The sequence below is a fragment of the Amphibalanus amphitrite genome, unplaced genomic scaffold (assembly GCF_019059575.1).
Source record: "Amphibalanus amphitrite isolate SeventyFive unplaced genomic scaffold, NRLGWU_Aamphi_draft 002036F_arrow, whole genome shotgun sequence".
NCBI lineage: Eukaryota > Metazoa > Arthropoda > Thecostraca > Balanomorpha > Balanidae > Amphibalanus > Amphibalanus amphitrite.
This window is the reverse complement of record NW_024883529.1, coordinates 21,215-44,041: the sequence shown is the minus strand read 5'-3', so window position 1 is coordinate 44,041 and position 22,827 is coordinate 21,215. Positions and strand designations below refer to the sequence as shown.

General features: G+C 48.8%; 1 protein-coding gene across 2 annotated transcripts in view; it reads left to right on the top strand.

The window, feature by feature from the left end:
* The window catches only part of LOC122376162 (inward rectifier potassium channel 2-like), a 38,177-nt gene extending 15,350 nt beyond the window's left edge, over positions 1 to 22,827 (top strand). Inside the window, exons 2-7 of one of the 2 annotated variants that reach the window (XM_043355887.1) lie at positions 4,955 to 5,625; positions 6,651 to 6,701; positions 15,190 to 15,409; positions 16,804 to 16,952; positions 20,044 to 20,174; positions 21,560 to 22,827. In XM_043355887.1, coding sequence (XP_043211822.1) covers positions 4,955 to 5,625; positions 6,651 to 6,701; positions 15,190 to 15,409; positions 16,804 to 16,952; positions 20,044 to 20,141 — 1,189 coding nt within the window. In that variant the 3' untranslated portion in view covers positions 20,142 to 20,174; positions 21,560 to 22,827. The remainder of the gene's footprint in view (positions 1 to 4,954; positions 5,626 to 6,650; positions 6,702 to 15,189; positions 15,410 to 16,803; positions 16,953 to 20,043; positions 20,175 to 21,559) is intronic. The other variant, XM_043355888.1, reaches the window with a different exon arrangement.

Below are 22,827 nucleotides of genomic sequence, written 5' to 3'. Positions count from 1 at the left end.
AATTCAAAACGTTTTGCAGTGTAAATGGGATCAGGCACTTAACGACACCCAGCCTATCACCCAAATCAAACGGCTTAGCCGAAAGAAGCGTGCAAAGCTTCAAAAACGGGCTGTACAAACAGATCTCGGGGTCCATTGAGACCAAGGTCTCTCGATTTCTGTTTAGGTACCGCACAACACCGCATACTACGACCTCATGTACGCCCGCCGAATTATTTCTGGGTCGTGTGCCACGCACTCATTTAGATGGTGTGCTACCAGATAGGCAGGAGCGTATACGGAGACAGCAGGAGGCTCAAAAGACGTACCGTGATCGAAATGCCCGTGAACGATGTCTGAACCCGGGTGACCCTGTGTATGTGCCTGCTGTCGATAGATTGCAGGGATTGGAGCGTTGTCGGTGGGCGCCCGGTCGTGTAGTGTTCGTAGAGGGAGATAGGGTCACTGTGGAGCTAAATGACGGAAGGGTGATTGTGCGGCACGCCGACCAGGTTCGTGAGCGATATTCAGCTGTTCCGCATGTCGCTAACGATCCTCTCCGTTCCAGAGTGACACCGATACCTGCTCCTGATCCGGTCACGGAGAGCGCCGCTGCATCTGCACGGCATGCTCCCGTTCCCGGACAACTGGCCTCCACTCCCGACCGGCTGCCGGCTCCTGATCGAGCGCCTGCTCCTGGCCGGCCGCCTGTTCCGGCGCCGCCAGGGCTGACCGGAGCGGTGCCCGCGCGGGGTGTGACCACCGTTCCGCCGTCCGCACCCTCTCCCAGCGCGCCGCGGTACCGGCTGAGAGACCGGTCCACCCTGCGGCCCCCAGACCGATACGTGGCGAGCTATGAATAGACGTTTTGTTTCAGTTGTTATTTGTTCTGTGAGGTGCGTATTTATTTGCTTGTCCATGCTGTGCAAGTATTCGGGGTGGAGGAGTGTCATGGAGCTGAGCTGGCCGCCGCCGCGCCGGTGCACGCGTACTTGCGCTCGTGACATGCGCTCATGACACTCGTATGTGAACCGTGGTGGCGTTGCCTCTGTGACCCGGGGGCTACCTGGCCGGCTCGAATACAGTTTGGACCGAGACACCGTCTGTGATAATATGCATTCATCCAATTTTCCAGCTTCCACATTAAACAAGAAACTGTGCGAGCAGATATGGCGAAAAAATAGATGTCCGGATAATTTCGTTACACCCTGTATGTTCTAGTGCAAACTAATGCTATGATGCTAGGGGAGCGGCTGCAGGCTGGCGTAGCGCGTGCGGCCTTACGGTGGTTGGGTGAACGTGCCACCTTCTGCTGTGGGGTGGGTGGGGTGGGGGAGGTCCTCCTTGACCCCGTGCCGGCCCCGCCACCTGTGCTGCGCCATCTTTAGGCTGGCGACAGTGTGGAAGCGCGTACCTTCCGTCAGTTTTCCAGGCATCTGAAGTCTGAACTCGGCGCTGGCCCTGTCGTCGATCTCTGCGCGTGAGCCGTGACGGGTGCCACAGCCTGCTGGCACCGGCGGGTACGTGCCGTGTACAGCCCTCTGCAAACTGCGTGGTAGGTATTCTTTTTTTCGACAAAACCGAGAATAACGCGAATACTATGCCATCGGTCACTCGGAAATCGTAACAGTATGACGCGCGAGACTTAGCACCTTAGATTGGCATTATCATCGTGTTCATTTTCTATCCAGTTTGGCAACAAAATCCAAAAGTTTATATTTGCCCCCAAAACAGTCTTTTGCATTTTGTTGCCACACAAGGCGTATACTTTGTCTAGTGATAGACCTTATCGAAGAAGTGGAGCATGGCGCATCTATTTGCAGTGAGTTCCGACCGACTGATAACATAGCCTTTGAGTTATCACCAGTTTTGTCGAAAAAAGAATACCTACCACGCAGTCTGCTGAGGGCTGTACATGTGGTGCGGACTGCGGGACCGACTTGAACCACTCGAAGCCAACGGAGACCAGCCACCCTCATTCGCTCAGATTTATGTGAACGACCCACGAGCCGAAATACTGATGCCGAGGACCACGCACGCATTGTGGCATCACATAGAGAACACCTATTACATCCGGGAACGACTCCGATCGGCCATTTTCGGGAAATTTACCGTCCGCGGTGAATATTCCTGGGAATATGCTCTGAACGTATCAACCGAATTTGATGTTAGTGCCGGACCCGTGGACTCGGAACTGCGTCACTAATGCCTGTTCATACTTCATAAATGTAGCGCGGCGTGAGCCATCCATGGACTGCGTGTTTCTTTTTTCCAACCAAAGGTAGGCACTATACCTGAAGATGCTTCTTTGTAACCAAACCAAACAAAAACTAACAACCTAACCTAACCTAACTTGACCTAACCTACAGCCTACAAACCTACAACGCGCCAAAAATTTCAGCCGCCGGCGGGATTCGAACCTTCGGTCCTCTGAACACGGGGCGAGTGCGCTAACCAACCACTTCACCTCGCAGACAGCTGGCCGGATAAAGGTGTTGTAAGTCACTTGACAATGACGCACTGGGATATACTCCGTATAGCGCCTTCCTTTGATTGGAAAAAAGAATTACTTACGCCCGTGGACTAGCCTCTTCAACTCCGTAGCAGTGTCTCCCAATCTGCGGAAAGTTCAGCTGGTCGCATGATAACCGTGGCGAAGTTTTCTGGCTCTGTTTCAACGGTTCCTTCATATTCCCTTCATATCAGCATAAGCCAGATTTAGGCTAACTTGCAATTAAACGATCAAAAATGTTAGCTTAAGTTTCGTTAGGGTAAATTAAACGGTGTTTTATTTGGTTAGGCTAAGCCCGAAAAACGCGTATATATGTGTTGTTTGACCAGGGTGGCTTAAAGGTGACAGTGCGATGCGGTACGACATCTTCTCGTCATCTTCTAGGCTGTTGTCACCTGTCGTCTTTCCGAGAGTCGGCTAATGCCTCCAATCCCTGAGGCTAAGCCGCGGCAATTTTTCGTCGCTCTGGGAGCCTCATGGCAATGACTGTAGGCTGACAAACAATGACTCAGCACTTCAGCACCACTGAATATGACGTGACATTCACAACGTATTATTCCTGTCGTTAGCCAATGTTGTTTTCGTTTTGCCAACTGACCCAATGCTGTATGTGTTTGTCTCGAGTGCCTATGCTTGTATACTGTAATCTTTTCCCGTTTGATGTGATGTATTGTTTTGCCCTTTTTGCCCCGTCTCGATATAGTGCTGTTGTCGTTTTGTCCCATATGACTCCATGCTGTACCCATCGTGTCCCACTGACCCAATAGGGTGCCCTTGCTGCACTCATCTGTTCAATCATTTTGTGCAATCGAACCCCATGCTGACCGTGTTGTACCCATTCTATAGCCGGCCTCGCCTGGGCCTGAAGCTGGGGCCCCGCTTTGGCCCCCGCCTGGGGCCTCAGCCTCGGCCCGACATTAGAAATAGTGCCGTGGCAATCTGGATCCAGAGGTAACCTCGCCTGTTACAGCACGTTCCATATCGGCGGCGACTCTGTACAGCTGTCTCTCTCTCTGACTTGACTGCAGTCTGATGAACGCATGGACCGTGCGACGGAGAATGGCAAAACTGCATGGAGAATGGTCGTCATTTTTGGTTTATTTCGCCGTCTATATGAGCTATTTATGCTTTTTTTGTTGAAAGGACGACTGAAAACAATCTTTAATGATGGATTGATTAATTGTAGAGTAGCTGTTTATCTGAAACCGACAAGTTTTGTCTTATAGGTATCAGCTTTGTATTCGCATTTTTTTCGTCAAATTCTTGGACATGTTTTATCTTGCATTGCTACTCCTGCAAATTGTTGGCGTTATTCAATGCAATATTCATAGATGCTAGAGTTATTTACTAAGGTCTATGCAACACGCATTGTCTTGCCGCATGCGTGCTTCTACATAATGCGTGCCCCTGTAGCTTCCAGAGCGTGACAGCAAGAGCGTCATTCATCTTCCGTTCTAGTTCTGCTGTCAGGCCAATGATTCCGTGTCAATTACAGTCCAACGACCTCAGAGGTCACACTAACCAGTCTGAGGCGGCTCACACCGGATCGTCAAAGCGCCGGCTGTCTCCCTCGCTCGTGAGAGGGAGCTCTTGGTTATCTTTGGTTGCGGCGAGACACTCTCAGGGCACTTGACATTAACAATGTGGCGCCATTTGGACAGCGTAGGTTATCGGGTGTGCAAATATACCACACCTGTGTGTTATGATCAGGACGAGGGCCTCCTGCACGTGGTTAGACGCCGTGCAGCTGAGGAGGTCAGGTAGGGGTGAGCGCGTTTGTAGGTGCTCCAATAGACGTGGAGGCGGCCGGGAGCTGAGGATGGCTTCTAGACTGCGATTATGGCCGTGACAGCGTGACAGTCTATTTTGTTTGTGTACATATACATATACATACATGAGATCGTTTATGTGTGCATTTGCGTGTATGCTGTCCATAACAATTGACAATTGATCATACAATCGCACGTATTCTTTTCAGCATGACTGACCAAGTTCGATGTCCATTCAACCTGTTCTCTTATCGATTCAGTTGCTTCTTTTTATTATATGTCTTCTTTTATTTGGAGCTAACAATGTGTTCCTCAGTCCCAACAATGGTGCGCATATTTGCCTGACAATAACCGTTTTTCAGCACGTATCAGACAAAAAAAAATCATGTTGATATCAACGATGAACGAGCTAACATCTTTGTTAGAGACCGTTTAGAAAGTTGATTTGATAAAGACAAAGTGTTTTCGATAGCTTTGTCTCATGTAGATCATGGACGTTCTTTTTATCCCTAAGCATTGTATGCAGTTACCAGAATTGTACTGATTAAAGTGGCAAAAATAATTACTACTTGACCCCTGCCGAAACGATTTGCCTGCCTGATTTTGACGATTTACCTGCCAAAAGGCATGATCCGGTCTGCCACCCTCTCCTCACCTCCAGTTCTGACGCTCCTCTCGTCTCCACTTCTCACAGAGTCCGAAACCGCATCAGCACTCGCAAACTCCGCAAACGGGTGGTGTTCAAGAACGGTGACCTGAACGTGGTGCAGGGCAACCTGTCCAAGCGGCGGCGTCGCTACCTGGCCGACATCGTCACCACCCTGGTCGACATCAAGTGGCGGTGGACGTTGCTCGTCTTCAGCCTCAGCTTCCTGCTCAGCTGGCTCCTGTTCGCCGTCCTCTGGTGGCTGATCGGAGTCGCTCATGGAGATTTTGACGAGCAGAACATCAACAATGAGGCGTGGATTGCCTGCGTGCATAACGTCAAAGACTTCACCGGGAGTTTTCTGTACAGTCTGGAGACGCAGCACACGATTGGCTACGGATACCGCTATATATCGGACCAGTGCACTGAGGCGGTTATCTTACTCTGCGTTCAGAGTATCGTCGGACTGGTGATCCAGGCTCTCATGGTGAGCATCGTGTTCGCCAAGCTGGCGCGGCCCAAGAAGCGAGCCCAGACGCTGCTGTTCTCCCGCAGTGCGGTCATCTGTCAGCGGGACGGCAGGCTCTGCCTCATGTTCCGGCTGGGCAACATGAGGACCTCGTCTCTGATTGGCGCCACGGTGCGCGCGCAGATCATCAGGAAGAGGGTGACCCCCGAGGGCGAGACCCTGCAGTTTGACATGGAGGAACTCAACCTCGGTAAGTGGACGGTGTGAGAGGCGCAGGACAAGGGTTTAAGTTTTAAAATCCACAGAGCGGTTCGCCTGAATTATTTTCGATAGTCGTTGTCGGCAGGTAATGCGTTTGTGGCCTATGGTTCTCGTTTAGAAATAGTATTAGTTAAATTACCCCTATGTTCTCATTTGGTTACTTTTTCGACATTAAACTACCCCCAGCTTTTAGAAAACATTTGATGACAACCCTGAGTGGTACCAACAATGTCTTCTTCCCAGCAACTCAAGTTGATTCGAGGCAACGTTCAAATATTTTCAGACGAAACCGCTCACCATTCCAAACGATGCCGAGACGAGACACAGTCGTGCGATCCTTTTTATTGATGTCATTTAGATTCAGAGTGCCGAGCGTTTAGAGGCTTCCACACAATGCCAACACAGAACCGTGCTAGATGACGTATACCAATAATTACCATTTGAGATGATAATAATTATCATTTCAACCTACTTCACTGGGAACCGTTTTCAGCACCGACAATGGTCAATGCACGAACCCTTCCAGCCGATACCACGAACCCTAACCGATCTCTGCTGTAATCATTTGCTCACGGCGGGTGTTGAAACTGCTGACCGCTGCCGGCTCGGTCGAACAGGCTCCGAGTGTGCCCCTCTGAGAGACAGACAAGCCCCGTACTGTGTAGGGCAGGATGGGGCCGTTGGGTGAGGCATTTGGTTATGAATGTGAGTTGAAATGATAGAAATTAGGAGGAAGGAGCGATTCGATGGAGTTGATTAAATTGATTCCTAATTTACAGCCTGCATAGTTGAATAATAAGTAATGCAGCCTTTTCGAGCATTAGTCTTCCTGTGGCAGTTGGCACGTGATAGCGAAGATGAGCTCAGTGTGTGCAGTACAGAAACTAATGCCCATGCTGTTCTGTTATATTCACTTCACTGAAATTTCTCTTCACCTGTTTTATGAGCAGACATCCTGCTGTTGTAAACAATTTGTTAAGTTTGCGCATCATTGAAACTTGGTGCGAATTTCAGGAAAGAGGCATTACTTTTCGGATGGCAAGACGAGGACGATCACTTCCACAGGTGCGAGAGACTCTAACTTGACCTCGAAGGCGCTGTTCAGTGCCAGGCACGTGTTTCACGCACGTGTATTTTACCTTGTAATCCAGCATGTTGAGTAACCACTGCACTCCAAAGTCCCAAGTCCCAAAGGAGCGGAGGAATTGCTGATGCCACTCAAACTCTTGACCAAATACATCTAAACGGAATGTCTCGCATGACGTGACCTTTCTATTTTTTCCCCCACTGCCCTGTTCTATGCACTTATTGTCCGTTGTAGGTACAGTATACCCTGTAGGTACCTATACAGTGCCTAATTGGTTCAAAGTGCATGCGGAATTGATAGGCATTACAATTTACAACTAAGACATTTTACTGACTTCCTGCCGTTTTAACAAACGGTTTGGTTTGATACTAACATGCTCAGGGTTACTTAACTTCTATTGGTGATATATCTTGTTGCGTAAATGAAGTATCCGATGTAAAGAGCGCCTTGTTGGTCGCCCACCGGTTCCACCCTCAGCTCAGTAGCGTTTTAATCCGCTACAGGGCAAATGCACGTGCTGTAAACATCCGACCGCCCTTTGGCTCGCTGCCTCGGAGCCCAACTGAGCTCCGTGAGCCCGCCGTCTAAACATGATGTCCGTCAATATCGCTGTTAGGTTTATGGCCATGAGCATGCAGTACACAAACGACGCCCCAAGCACGTGGCATGAAATTCGAGACCTCATCCGACTGCCTAACCCGAAAAGTTCAGACGATATGTATTTGTTTAGAAAAAAAGTGCAGCAATTGTTGCGAAAGGCGCATGGTACGATGCAATATCGTTAGGATGTGATGTTAAACGGAATATTATTTCCCTGTTGGCGTAAGTTCTGATGTAATTTCAATAAATGGGCTTCCTGTTGGTGTGCTGGTGCGCTACACTAATGCCCTCTGTGCACTGCCCGCTGGCTTTTCAATCGTCATCTCACCAACCTATTTATTCAACAGGCCACTAAACACACTGTCTTGTCTTTTCACGACAGACCAATCTCCCTTGCACCGAATACATTCCCAGCGTGTTTCTTGCGCCAAACCGCGGCATTTCTCTCGACTCAGAGTCTTGGTTCGTTGCTCCCAGACAGAGCCCTCGGTTGGTCCGCCTGGATGCCAGGGTCACACCCGGGGCGAAAGGAGCAGCCTTGCCAGTATAGAGGCCATTTGCAAGGCTGCACGGTGTACATTCACGAGATGGTATTGCTTATGAGAGGGCAGCTGGGTGTTGACTGGGTTGTACGCTGAAATCGTGATGTGTGTACGAAATGGCCGAAGATTGTATGACATTTCTTACGTTTACTCATTGGATATGCGGTCATGACACTCAAATTTATTGATGTTCATGTTCATTGGGTAAATGCAGTTTCTGCATGTAATTCTATGGTAAATTGAAAGCGTAGGAAGCATGCACCTTGGCCGACATTTTTAAATGTTCATCTTTGTGACCCCATTCGACAGAACAGCTTGACACAGTCAATAGGCCAATTTCGGATGATTTCTGGACTGTATCCCCCGAAGCAAGAAGCGTGTTGGATTTGTGTAGCAATGTCCCTCTTCCCCGAAGCACACCATTTGTGCATTTTCATCGTGCCAATTCCCTACGTCCAACATATCATCGCAGCAAGCGATCTTGCGGGTCTCAATTGAAGCAACTCCGCCTTGCCCTGATTTTGAGATGCATTACTTATGTATCTCTTATTCTCTGGCCTATCACCCAGTGAACAAGACGGCCGCGCCTCTGCACGACTGCATAAATACTGCATACGTTTGTACTCTGGCGGTCAAGTCATTCTGATGTTGTGGATGGGACCCTCGATCATGTATGGATGATTTTAACAGCAGTGGTTGCCGTCTGTTATTCATTTATTCAAGGCCAATGCCCTTACGTCGTGCAAGGCGGAGCGATAGAGTATTGACGGTTAAATGTTGTAGCTCCTTACTCTGTTTGCACTTATGTTTAATTGTTTTGGTCACAATCACTGACACCTCTTGTTGATGCGTCCCACCAAAGCCGTCATCATTACGGCTTTTAAACCGGCATTATATGAACTTGCTGTGTCAGAAGTTGTGCGTGAGATTGTTTCACGAGGAAATAATTCTACCTACCTGTAAATTTGTTTCAAGATTTTCGGAAACAAAGGAAAGGCCAATGCCATATATAGGAAAGACTTTTGGGCGCTACGGGTGTTCCGTTGTTTCAATATTTTGTTACCCTGGCACAATAGGCTAATGCAGACTTTCATACTTTACCAGCATCGCGATTCAAATCGTGGTTTACATATCTGTTACTGGCGTGGGTACTTGTTGCTAGACACCCCTGCTCGTACTCCCACCTGTTGCTAGGCTCCTGCTCGTGTAGTCTGGGTCGTCGGGCGGACCTCGGTCCCTGAGGCCAGCCAGTCAGACGGTGACACGGAAAACGCTTCAGGCGTGTCGGGTCACACGCTCGGCCCCCCGGCGGTCACATGATGTCTCGCCGGTGTCTGAGGGTGGATCACGTGACAGGGTGGGCGGGCTTACAATAGGATCACGTGATGTGATGCGAGGAAGGTGGGCTCTGTTCTGTTGCAGTGCGATCACTGAATGTGAGCGCTGGATGAGTTGAATGGGCCGGTTATTTACGGCCAGTGCCTTTTCAGTGGGACCACTTGTATACGAAAAAGGCTAGCTTTTTTGTAGGTAGATTTGGGTATCAATTTTGTTTGGCATCGCTTCAGTCCTACTGATCTTTTTCCCAAAGCAGAGCATGTAGTAATAACTTTCTAGTTTCTACGTCCTACAGTTGTTTCCGTTTCATTGTTTATATCATTTCAGCCTTTCTATGTATTCTGTCCGGTAGCCAATTGCTTAAATGTCACCTCCTTAGTCCTTACCTTTCCCAGCCGTCACCAGGCCAGCCTGCCCCATCCACCATTGTCGATCAACTGACCTCGCTGGCCCATAGCAACACAGGCTCTGCGGCCCTCCAATGCGCTGTGGTAACCGGGTGACCTCTATCACCAGTGGGCCGGACCTTCCACATTCCACCCTCAGTCTCAGCTGGAGTTGAACACAGCGCGCCAAGGCAGTCTCAGACCGTGCCGCCAAGGCGCTATTAGCATACAACAGATGATGTGACGTCATAAACTGCCAGCGTGACGTCATAGGCGCACGGCATATCATCGGCAATGTCACGACTGTGATGGTGATGGGGTTGGAGTATACTGAACGGCAGCTGTAGTGAATTGGTAATGACGAGTACCTACGCTGGGGCGAGTGAAGCTGATTTGTTATTGAGATGCCAGCTACGGCCTACGGCGAAGGGAAGGGAGGAGGGGGGGGGAGGGAGGAGGGGGGAGGGGGAGACTGGAGAGTGAGCGGGTACAGGTGTAAAAAGGGCATCGGTGATGAGCGGTGTGTGAGATTGTTTTGTTGTGTTTTTAGAGTCGGTAGACACGGTTTTACCCTCGCTAATGGGCTTGTAAGTTATTCGCTCATGATGCACTTATCAATCGATGCCACCTGGTGACCGGCCAAAAGATCAAATGCACCGAGCTCATAAGGAGCTTTGAGGGCTTTTAACAAATGTCAGAGAAATTCAGAATGATCAAATGCCATATTTCAACACGAGTCACGAACTGTCACAACTTTTTAAGCACTGGACAATTTTCCAGCATTCCTCAGCATTGCCTGTGGAGTTACTGGCCAGCAGCCCATCTAACTGCTGTCCGTCCCAGCGTTAGTGTTGGTGACATCTGTCCCGTCCGTTCCATGTATTCCATGTGTCCCGTCTGACTCATCTGTCCCCTCTGCTCCATCTGTCTCATCTGTCTCATGTGTCCCGTCTGTCCCATCTGCCCCATATATCCCGTATGTCCCATCTGTCCCATCCGTCCCATCTGTCCCCTCTGCCCCATCCGTTTTATCTGCCCCACCTGTCCCATGTGTCCCGAGTCTGTCCCGTCTGTCCGGCGTGTCCTGTGGCTGTCTGTCCCACCTGCCCCTTCTGTCCTACCTGTCCCGTCTGTCCTACCTGTCCCGTCTGTCCGGCGTGTCCCATTTGTCTCGTCTGTCCCATGTGCTCCATGTGGCCCGTCTGTCCCACCTGCCCCATATATCACATATGTCCCGTCTGTCCCACTTGTTTCATCTGTTCCATCTGTCCCTTCTTTCCCATTTGTCCCGTCTGTCCCATCTGTCCCGTCTGTACGGCGTCTGTCCCATCTGCCCCGTCTACCCCATCCGTCTTATCTGTCCCGTCTGTCCCATCTGTCCCGAGTCTGTCCCATCTGTCCCCCGCGTTTGTTCCGTATGTCTCACCAGCTGACGGCTAGTCAAGTATGCATCTGTCTGATATATTAGACTGCAGCGGCACCTGTGACGGCCTCGTCATGGGATGGGGCTAATGCTTCCTAATGACTGTCATGTATTCAGGTGCACCGCTACTGTCACGATATAATGACACTTTGTGTACCGCTTCTGGTGCCATGTTTGCGTCAAAGCTTAAAGGAAGGGTGCCACCTTTTGGACACAACGCAGTTTTTACAAGATTAGCCTCACATGAACCTAAAAACCGGCTTCACTTACCTATGCTCGAAACGGTCAGCATTGAATCCGCACGTGAAGTTATCATTTGCGAGTTTTGCTGCCAGCATTCGGGCAGGCAAAAATCTTCAGCACTATTTCCTCGTCATGTTAAGGGTATTTTATAAAACATGAAATCAGCAAAGGTATGTATAAAAGTTATACTTTTGAAGCATGTTTTATCATTTTGAAAGGGTATATTTTTTCTTTATGGTATACACTTAAGTTTTAAAATTTTAATTGGGAAGTTTTTCTAGTAAGTTGCATGAAGGGTGAAGGGTTCCATAGATCTCTTAAGCATTGTAAAGGAAAAACCTTTACTCGACTTATTTGATGTTCTTTTGACGTTGGCAAATATGGCCAACAGTTACCTACTTGGTTACCTACAACTTAGTTCAAATCATGTTATCTTCTTCCTCTTTATTTGTTCATCTTTTTGTCTCAGTTGCGCCATCAATGCAAATGGCAGAATGATATGTTGCCATGACAACAGGATATGCCAGCCGTCCTAGCTGCCACATCAAACGACCTTGAGTTGTAGAGGTGATATAAACAACAATCTTTTTTTGGCCAATGTATTAAATGCAATGTTTCGGTTTTTTGTATATTGTGGACGCGCTAACCACGTCTAAAAATTCAAATAAGTAAAATAGATTCATAGAACAAAAATTTCGGAAGGTGGCACCCTTCCTTTAATACATACAGTAACGCCGCTAAAAAATTATGTTGCAGAGATATTGCTGTCGGGTATAAGCAGATTCGGAGTGGTTTGACACGGAAACATGACTCGACCCACAAACTGTTGACAATTTTTCACCATCCAGTTGAAACTCACAACTAAACCCGTCAAAAGTCACATGAGCTTTGTGTCGTGCTCGCCATGGTAATGTTTACCTACGCGTCTCATATTTTTTGCCATTATTACATATTATGCCTGCTTCTATTTTTGCGTGCGGAATAGCAAAAGTCCTGCCCTAACTTGGTGATAGAGTGAATCATTTTCATCAGGATTCCAGGAGGCCACCGCCCCAGATACCTTCCGATTGATTCATGATCAGCATCCTGAAGGAACGTCGAGGGCATTGTATAGTTTTCAGTGACGTCACAGACCGCCCAGTGACGTCACTAACCATGTGTTCCCGCTAGGCGACCGCGGTGTTTGTTTAGGGATAGCTACTGGAAGACGCGCGCGCACTCGCTCTCGTCTGCTCCCCTCTCAAACAGCTGGAGGATTTTCCAGCTGTGTCGTAGAATTTCTGCTCAGAATCTATGACACATGATTATCCTTCGCTGAGGACGGGGGAGGAGTTTGCAGGAAGACTTAATGTGTGCCACATTCCTAACAGGGGCGGAGCTTCCTATACAGTTGGTGGGGCGGCTGCCCCACCAACTTTGCATTTTGCCCCACCAATGAGCGTTTTGCCCCACCAACTTTAGGAGATTTCTAAGACTTTGTTGCTTTGCAAATTAATATTTTTCGCATTGAAGAGCTTTGAAATGTTTGTTTAATGCAAAATAATAAGTCTGTAATGATAGGAATTGATTCAGTGTGGCATTTCATTTAACTTTATAATCGGACATTGTGGGTTTGACGACTTTTTGCCCCACCAACTTCCCTGAAAAACTCCACCTATGACTCCTAATGAACTGTGATCTCATCCTTTACGCATAGTTCCGTCTTCAGAAGTAGATGGATAAACACTGCGATGTTCTTAGAGGTCTGGTGCGTAAAAATGTATCATGGTTCTGATTTGGTGACTTCAATCCCAACAGACCTCTGTTTCGGCTCAATGTTACAGCTGAATGTGTATTGACACTCTTCAATTCTCCATGACGATTGAGCATTCCACGATGCTACCGGCTACGACATAAATAACCTAAAAATATGCGCCCACCTGACTTCCACTTCTGACTTTCATGGGAGTCAGACGTGTCCAACATTAACCTTATCTATTCCGATACTTCTGTAAATATCTAGCGTTCTGTAATGTGGCACTGGCGACTGACATTCGTCTTTCTGCACGTTCTCCTTACTCTTGGATTCGTTTGGATTATCTGACTGACGTTACGGTTTCCGCATTCCTGGGAGCGCCGAACTGAGCCAGAAGGCCGCTCCTGGGCTGCACTGTAACGGTACTGAAAGGTGTCTCATATCTGCACTGGGACGTTATATGGATACTGAGAAAATGAGCTGCACAACTTCGCTTAGAAATGATCCTGAATTTGTGACTCATGAAACGAACCAACATATCGTCGAAACGGAACGTAATGATGCTGAGTGGTTACGTCCGACCGGTGGAAGGGAACGAATCGGAACGAAATTTATGGCGTAATAATATTGCTGAGCTGTGGCCTGTGAGTGGTGCCACGTTGTAGTTGCAACGGAAATGAAAGAGGCAATGCCACGTTTCCACTGGAACCAAACTGGAACGACATTGCACATTCCGTCTAGGGAATTAGGGAATTAGGAGGTCCGGGTTAACTTCAGTGAACGTACTACCAGATCAAATCACTCTTTGGACTGAAGTGTTTTCTTTCGAACATGTTAATATAATACCTATGGTATTTAACACACAACTCACACAAGTCATGATGACTTCGATTAGCTGGGTCTACCAGCTTTATAATAGTAGTTTTGGCAGGGCTGGACGGATGCTGTTACATCAAACCTATATGATATTAGCCAAAACTTGATATTGTTCTCCCAGTCGCTCCGGCTCAAATTAATTCGGGGATCGCAGCGCCCGTCTGATCTACATCGACTGAAGTAAATTCGGGTTTTCGGTGCGCCTGAATCGCATAGGAGATTCGACCATTCGGATGGACATTCTGTTGAATTTAGTGTGCCAAGCTAAGCTCCCGTATATGTGCCGCAGAATCTGAACGCTGCTGCATCGCCCAGAGCACATCTTTATCATTGCCTATATAGGGCCTCGGGCCTTGTATCATCGCAGCACTGCAAGCGCCGGGTGATCACCGATGAATTATAGGCCAGCGCACGTGCGATACTCGGCAGAGATCTGCGCTGCATTGAGCACATTGCACAACACCGACCCCGGTAGCGGTGGAGACTGCACCTGAGCGAACCTAGGCCCGAGCATTGCGGTGTGCGTGCGGTCCGCGCAGCTGCACTCGGGCGAGTGAACAGACGCAAAAAATCTGCAGCCGGCGCCCTCAATGTGACCTGTTGGGCTCGCGGCCGCTGGGCTCTGCTTGTGCAAGTGATGGTGATTACTTGACTCATTTGACTCATAAATCTCGGGGAGTAGGGTTTTGTTCTAGCGTCGGCACGCCATGTTGATGATGGTAAACTTAATGAAGGAGCAGGTTAATTTGCATCATGTATGATGATACCCGATGTAAACATGTGGTTTGGTGTGATGAATTAACTGAGCTCTAGCGAATAGCATGGTGTGTTCTCGGTACTCAAGGAACACAAACCGAATTAAGACATGGTTTTTCCTTTGTAAACTTATGATAAGTGAACCAACCCCTTACAATATCTGTTCTAAGGCTCCCTAACTTTTCCTCTTTTCGACAGGGCCAGCAAAACTATGCACCCGGTAGACCTTTTCACGGACTATATAAAGTATAAACCCAGCAAACAGGCCCCATCCGTCTCCCCAACAGTAACATGATTACAGGCTTGGGTTCCGACGGCCCAGCTAAGAGTAGCACGCCTCTCATGCTCTTTTCCCCTACATCAACGACAGACCCTCCTTCCTGAATTCAGGAAGGAATTCAGGAAGGAATTAAAGGCCTGTTAACAGGCCCTAAACAGCAGACCCTCGTTCCCGACAAGCACTCACCACAGGCTCCCGTTTCCCCCACAGACCTAGATGATACATATAGGTACTTCTTCCCCAACAGACCCTAACGTCTGCGCCCTCCCCGTTCTTCTCTCTCATAGGCCCTGACGACGGCCGGGACAGCATCCTGTTCATCTGGCCGCTGGTGGTGGTGCACACCATAGACGAGCGATCACCGCTCTACCACATGTCGGCCGAGGACCTCCTCCACAAGGAGCGCTTCGAGATTGTCGTGATGCTCGAGGGAAGCACCGAGTCGACAGCGATGGAGACGCAGGCGCGCAGCAGCTACATTCCCAGCGAGATACTCTGGGGGCACAGGTGGGTTATATGGGGGGGGGGGATCCTCTGGGGCATAGGTGAGTTCATCGGAGACAGGAGATCCCCTGGGGCATAGGTGAGTTAATTTGGGGAACAGGCACATGGGATCCTCTTGGGGCACAGGTAGGTTAATTGGGGACAGGGGAGATTCTCTAGGGACACAGGTGGGTTAATCGGAGACAGAGGAGAGTCCCTAGTGTTGCAGGTGGGTGAGGGAGGCAGGTAGGGGAAGCTACATCCCCAGCGAGATACTCTGGGGGCACAGGTGGGTTATATGGGGGACATGGGGTCCTCTGTGGCATAGGTGAGCTAATTGGGAGGATCCTCTGGAGGCACAGGTGGGTTAATTGGAGGGGGATCCTCTGGGGCATAGGTGAGTTCATCGGAGACAGGAGATCCCCTGGGGCATAGGTGAGTTAATTTGGGGAACAGGCACATGGGATCCTCTTGGGGCACAGGTAGGTTAATTGGGGACAGGGGAGATTTCCTAGGGACACAGGTGGGTTAATCGGAGACAGAGGAGAGTCCCTAGTGTTGCAGGTGGGTGAGGGAGGCAGGTAGGGGAAGCTACATCCCCAGCGAGATCCTCTGGGGGCACAGGTGGGTTAATTGGGGGACATGGGGTCCTCTGGGGCACAGGTGGGTTTATCGGGGGATAGGGGATCCTCTGGGGGCACAGGTGAGTTAATCGGGGACAGGGGAGATTCCCTAGTATTACAGGTGGGTGAGTGAGGCTGGTAGGGGAAGCTACATCCCCAGCGAGATCCTCTGGGGGCATAGGTGGGTCAGAGAGGGGTGACCCCGTTATCATTTGGTGACGGGCGAGGTCCACCGGGGCTCGGCTCTAAGGGAATGTTGAGGTCGTGGGAGAGAGACGCGTATATAATGCCATGCCTCATTCCGATAGACGGTGATCTAAATGGGTCAAGTGCAATAATATCTTATGAAGTCTTCAACACTAAGAGCTCTTTATGTCCCAGAAAAGACCCCATTGTCTCTTCATATCAATCAACTTAGTGTCATTTCTCGCCGCTAGCCATTTCAGTTGTTTGTTCAGTTTATTTTTGGGGTCCAGAGGCCTCTTGCACCAAACTACCTAGCTAGGTAAAATCGAAAAACCGGTCTCAGAATAAGCTAATCTAACGGTGGTAAATTTGTTTGCAATAGCTCAATACATAATCCTACATGTGCTTGCTAAATTTTGCACGCAAATTGTTACATTTCAGACTTGGACTGGGTATACGATGCAAAATAATCCAAGCATTGGTGCAAGAGGATTTTGGTGCAAGAGGCCTCGGCTCACAAATTGGTACAAGCTCGTGGCTTTCTTTGCCCTGGCTCTCCTTCCCGCTCAGCGAGTCTCGTGCCTCACCCGCTGTGGCACCTCCCGGCAGGTTCGAGCCGATCATCAACTTCCGTAAGGAGACGGGCGAGTACTGGGTGGACTACAGCAAGTTCAACAGCACCTACGAGGTGGACACGCCGCTCTGCAGCTCCAGCGAACTCGACCAGTTCCGGAAGATCCAGACCGAGAGCGTACAAAGTGAGTTGGGGCGGTGAAACCAAATCGGCGCGTCGTGACAAAGGCTGAGGGAATGTTTGTCAAGCGGTGCGAATGTAGCTTTCTTAGGTTGAGAGTAAGTTGATAAGGTTTGTGAGGGTGGCGTTTTTAGGTGGAGTCTGGGGGTGGCATTTGAGTCCCTCAGTCCCCACGGGTCGAGTTAAATCTTTGAAGTTTGATGACGAGATAGTGCAAGGTGCTTTACAATTTGCGGCTAAAATCGCCCTGAAAGTATTTGTTTTATTGTCAAAGTCAGCTCAATGATAGTTTGACCAAATTACCAAACTCAGAGTTTTATTCATAGGGCATTTCTTATTTTTGTTTTATCGCGTATGATATATGGGATATAGTTAGCATCGCAAAAGAAGGCAGCCGATAGCTTATTTACAGTCATTCCATAGTTGACCGCCATTTCGCGACTTAAAGGCCGTTTTATTCTCGCGGCTTCGGCACGGAGACTTTCATAACTCTGCAGAGTTCAACTGGCTAAAACTGGAATTCATATTCAGTTGCCCAACTCATCGTCATGAACTACGCCGAGCAGAAAATAAACAAAACTAATTTAAAGCGACCGCGATGCTTGATAACAACAGCCTGCACGCGACGTCTGAGTATGATAGGGACACAGACATCGCAGCTCCCACCTTTAAACCAACTTTACACCGTCACAATGGATTTACAAGTCTGGGAAACAGGCTCAAAGCCCGATCTACAGAGTACCTATGGCGAGAGCGCAGCCAAGACCCTTCCAAAGACATTCCTGAGCTCATGTGGGAAAAGTTCGCAGCTGAGCGCCGTACCAGTCATGCGGCTGGGATTTCTGTTCGATGTCTGTTTATAAATAGCGGATGGGCAGCGGTGGCGGTGCAGAAAGCTATAGGAGATCAGAGATGGGAACATGGGCGCGGGGAAGCCAAGGGGCCAGGGGGACTGGTTTACAAGGAGCCTGCCTCGGCGAGGGTTTGATGCCGCGAGGTGATATTGGTTGCAAAGTCTATAGCGACATAAGTCTAAGGCAAAAGTACTTTTTTTTGCTGCAATGAAAAGTGTGGCTGCAGGATAAACTCAATGCTTAAGTTGTGTTCAACATTAATTATGTCAATTAGCAGGCATAACCATGTATTTGTTTTCAGTATTCTTGAAAGCGATATGAAGAGCTTATGTTGATAATAATAAAGAGTGACTGAATGTCTAATGGGTGAATGTATGAAACTCACTAGCTAGTCATGTTCCCGCTAATCTTCTACGAAGTTACTGAAGCGTACTGCAATAAATCACGACTTAAGTTACTTCCACATGGTGCCAGTTTAACCACCACTGTAGCTTGCATGACAACCTCCCCTTACTCAGCAGTAGTCCGCGCTAAGCCTCACACGAGCACATCCAGAGAACTCTCCCGACTAACCACGTAGATTATGACGCCGTCTGAAGTTGCCGACTGAATTATCTGAGGCGCTGACAGAGTCGACAGTTGTGTACATTATCTCACAGTTGTCTCTCGCCACCCCACGCGGAGAGTTTGTGTCAGCTGCTCAGACGAGACACGTTTTTGTGGTCCTTGAGTGGTCGCTCGGTTTTGGAGACATTGAGGAGACATTTGAGACACGGAGGAAACATTTGAGACAGATGAGACATAAAGACATTGCGAAGACATTTGGGACAATGAGGACACATCAGAAACATCAGAAAGATTGAGACATTGAGGAGGCATTGAAGGGACAGAGGAGACATAAGAGACATTTTGGAGACAGTTGGGACACCGATGAGACATCAGAAACGATGAGACATTGGATAAACATTGGAGACACCTAGGGGTGGCTCAGAAACACAGACACATGCTCTCTAGGCGGCTGCAAGTGGTTTTTCACACGGTGGAATCGTGAGCCGCCACTTGAGGCGACATAAGTGATGTGGGACTTTGTCTTTGAAGGGCCTCCTCAGATAGATACGGCTGTGATAATTGATATGAGCGAAACTCGGCTTGTTTTGAACTTAGCACTTGACAGTGAACAGTAATGCTATTTTTAAAAGGCGGCTATGTGGTTAAATGATGTGTCCATTGTTTATAGAAAGTTTCCTGACTCGAATAAGGGCCGCGAATTGACCATCGAACTGCGTCATGTTGCACAACAGCTTACCATTGCCTTGCGATATACGCGAAGATAAGACATTCAATCAATATTTAATAATCTGCGACACGGCGAGTCACGGCGACATTTACATACGCTAGTCGGACGAAAATGTTTGTAGGTAGTGAGTAGAGATGTCAATCGGATACCAACTTTTTGGTATACCGATACCAAACCGATACCAACTCGGTATTTGGTATTTCAATCCTAATGTGTTTGGTATTTTGTTGGTATCATGAACCCTCGCTAATGTTTAAGAGGCTAAGAAATAGGTAAAAATTTGTTATTCTCCTCATGTTCCCAAGTTGGTTTGGTTTCGGTATTTCTCCACGGTTTTGGTTGGTATTTGGTTTGGTATCGGTATTCCGATTTTCCGTAATTGACATCACTAGTAGTGAGGTTCACATGTCAGAAAAATATGTTTTTTTTTTTGTTGGGTTAGGCCCTTTTGGTCGACAAGACCATTGCAGAGCCGGAAGGATGACAGGAATTAGGGGGAGACATTGGTCTGGGCAGGCACCCTAGTGAGTCGCCGGGGCTGAGCCCGTCCAGAGGACAGGCCACCCAGCCCCAAGGCACTCACTGCACCCGGCTACGGGGTGCGCTCCCTCAGGAGCAGCGGTGCCGCTCCAAGGGAGCAGCCCGCATGAGATAAAGTTGCCTGTCCAGCCCGGAGGGGGGTTGTGGCGTGGAGGAGAAGGATTTCAGTATCCTGAGGATAGAAGCACGGATAGGTGTCAGAAAAATACTTTGGACGAAGTATAAGTGGAGCGGCTTTGGACACGCTCCACGTATACTTTGGCCGCTTTTATTTTTTGCCGCTCATTTTTATCGTCATCATTCTGTATTATCGTTCTTTTATTGTCGTCTGTCTCAAACGACCACCACGCTCCGATTTAAAGCGGGCCTCTCGACTTCCACTGACCTCCAGTCTGCTCCTGCAGGCTCCCAGCTGGACACGCCGCCACAGGTGACATCTAGCGGCGGCCTCAACAACTTCGACCTGCTGCGGCACCAGGCAGAGACCGGGAAGGAACAGTAGAGCCGGGCAGGCGGGGAGCGCCAACTGCATATGGTAAGAGTCGAGATAAATCATTTTGGAAATATTGAGGAGTATGATACTGAGAAACTGGGGGCTGTTTTGTATCTTCAACAACACGGAGTTTAAATTTGGAAAGCTGGAAACATGTTAGGTAGGATTAAATGGGACTGATAGAAGAACGATCTAGCAAAGGAGGCATGTAATTGATTTTTTTTATTTTGTTTCTTAGGTGCTTCGGCCGGTGTAATTAAATGCCTCCTTTTTGTAAGAACTGGCGCTCATTCACATCTTCTAAAAAAATACAGTTATTTAACAACTCAGCGTAGCCGTCTGTCCTGTACCGTTCGACGTTTATTATTTCAGGCCAGCGTGCACGGATGTGGGGTCGGTTAAATCTGACAAATGTCTCATTATGAGGCAGCCGACAGAGCCCAGCTAAACAAAACACACTTCACTGACCGCCGACTGCTGAATAGGCAGAAACCTGCGGTCGGCGGCCGCCTTTTTATTACGGCTGTGTGCGTGTGCGCTGACGTAGTTTCTGGGAGCTGGGTCATAACTCATGCTGACGTAGCAATGTTTATGAGACGGACCATTGCTCTGGCCGGGTGTGCGTCGGGGGTGTGTTTAAATGGGGCTAATGGTTGGGGTTAGTGACCAGGTGATGTACTGGGGCCCGGGGGTTGTCATGTTGAGTAATTGAACCGATTGATTTCGTGGTTCCCATGAGTTGACTCTATAGAGAACTAGGATCCAACCAGTTATGGTCCAAAATCTAGAATCATTTCTGGCAAATGCCGATGTCAGTCCTGCCATTGAATGTCTGGGGGATGCTTAGAAGAGTGGCCTCGATTCATCTAGTATCCGATTCATTTGCCATAACTGCATTTCCTACAACGAACTACTTAATCACATTGCACCTTTTCGTGAAACGTTAAATGCTTTGACAACGAAACAATATGCAGCGAAAAATGGTGTTTTTTCTTGGGTTAGGCTGTTTCGGTCTAACGAGACCATTTCAGAGCCGGAGAGATAATAGGAATTAGGGGGAGACATCGGCCTGGGCGGGCACCCTAGTGACCCGTCGGGGCTGAGCCCGTCCAGAGGGCAGGCCACCCAGCCCCAAGGTACTCACTGCACCCGGCTACGGGGTGCGCTCCCTCGGGAGCAGCGGTGCCGCTCCAAGGGAGCAGCCCGCATGAGATAAAGTTGCCTGTCCAGTCCGGAGGGGGGTTGCGGCGTGGAGGAGAAGGATTTCAGTTTCCTGAGGATAGAAGCATGGAACGGTGATACACGTTGACACGTTATACACGTTATACTCGTTGCTGACTAGAATTCGTCGTGTCCAGGACAGATTTATGGCAAAGTCTTGCAGCAATATCGTTACTGACATGGCTTATTTTCTGTGTTCGTTGCAGCTTTACCGGAGGCCGAACATCGAGCCAGTCTTCCCAGCTCAGCTCAGCCTCAGAACCTGGCGCTGGGTAGTTCCAAATCTGGCCACCAGAGGCGCTACCCTCGACGCGCTGGCGAAGGTCACCGCGACTGCAGCGCCATCTGGCAGCCAATCAATGGTACCACAGCTTGCCGCCAGGTGTTCCACTCGCAGCCAGGCAGCCCTCACCGCCATCCGTCGCATATCGCGTGCAGCAGTTATTTGTAACTTATCGTGCATCGAGTGATTCAGTGAAAACGGGAGTGGCTTAAAATGCAACCACTTTTTACAGTCACTTCACCAGAAATCTAAACTGAACGAGAGGTCTCTTGAAATCACCATAGCCTTTGCATGTGCATTAACTGAAGGATCTGGTGTATATGCACAAAGATCTGGCGAATACGACTGGTTTCTGAGGCATTCCATAAGCTAACAGCGAGGTCATAGAGAAAAGCGCCGAGAGTGTGAATACAGCGCCCAACGTTCATACCGAGATTCGAGAGAGATATTTGATGTCGCATTGTGCCATTGCCTAGTGTTAGAGTGGCGAGGGTACCTATCGCGAACGTCTCTATCAGCGAATTTGTGTAAACTCGATGAATTTGAGCGGGGGACGTTTCGGTGTGATGCCGTGTTCGATCCATCGTCAGCCTTCCCCAAACCGACTTCGCATGATAAGAAGGGCGGCGCTGTTCAAGAACCGTCGTGAGTGCTTGAAGGCTGTTCAAGCACTCATAAAACGTATTGACTCAGCTCATTTTGTATGGACCGCTTAAGACATATATGTACACTGGATGGAGGTGTTTTCTACTGTTGTATATTTCATGTATATAGACGAAGAGGACCACGGCATTTTGTAGAGCTTGTAGGTAGGTGTGGGAGCGACTGTTCTGTTTACAGTTAGTGTTGAGGATACCGTTGCTTCGCTTTCGAACTTCTTTCAAACTGAGGCGGATGCGTTTTGAATGTTTGAAAGCATGCTCATTATAAGTTATCATACTATGTATGTATCGATATGTTTCTTTTTCGGGTTATCAATCACGCAATCGGCGCAAGAGGCTACATCAACCGCATGGTCTTTCATCTAGTGCCTCTGACTGGTAAAAGCGACCTTATCAGCAGCTGGCACTGGAGCCGTTGGCCGAATTGGGTGATTGAAAGCCGGAGCTTTAGTTTTAGAGGAACAGCTCAATGGAGGTGTTGGAACCAAAGTGGTCGGAACGTGCCTTCAAATAAAAGTTACTGACGCTA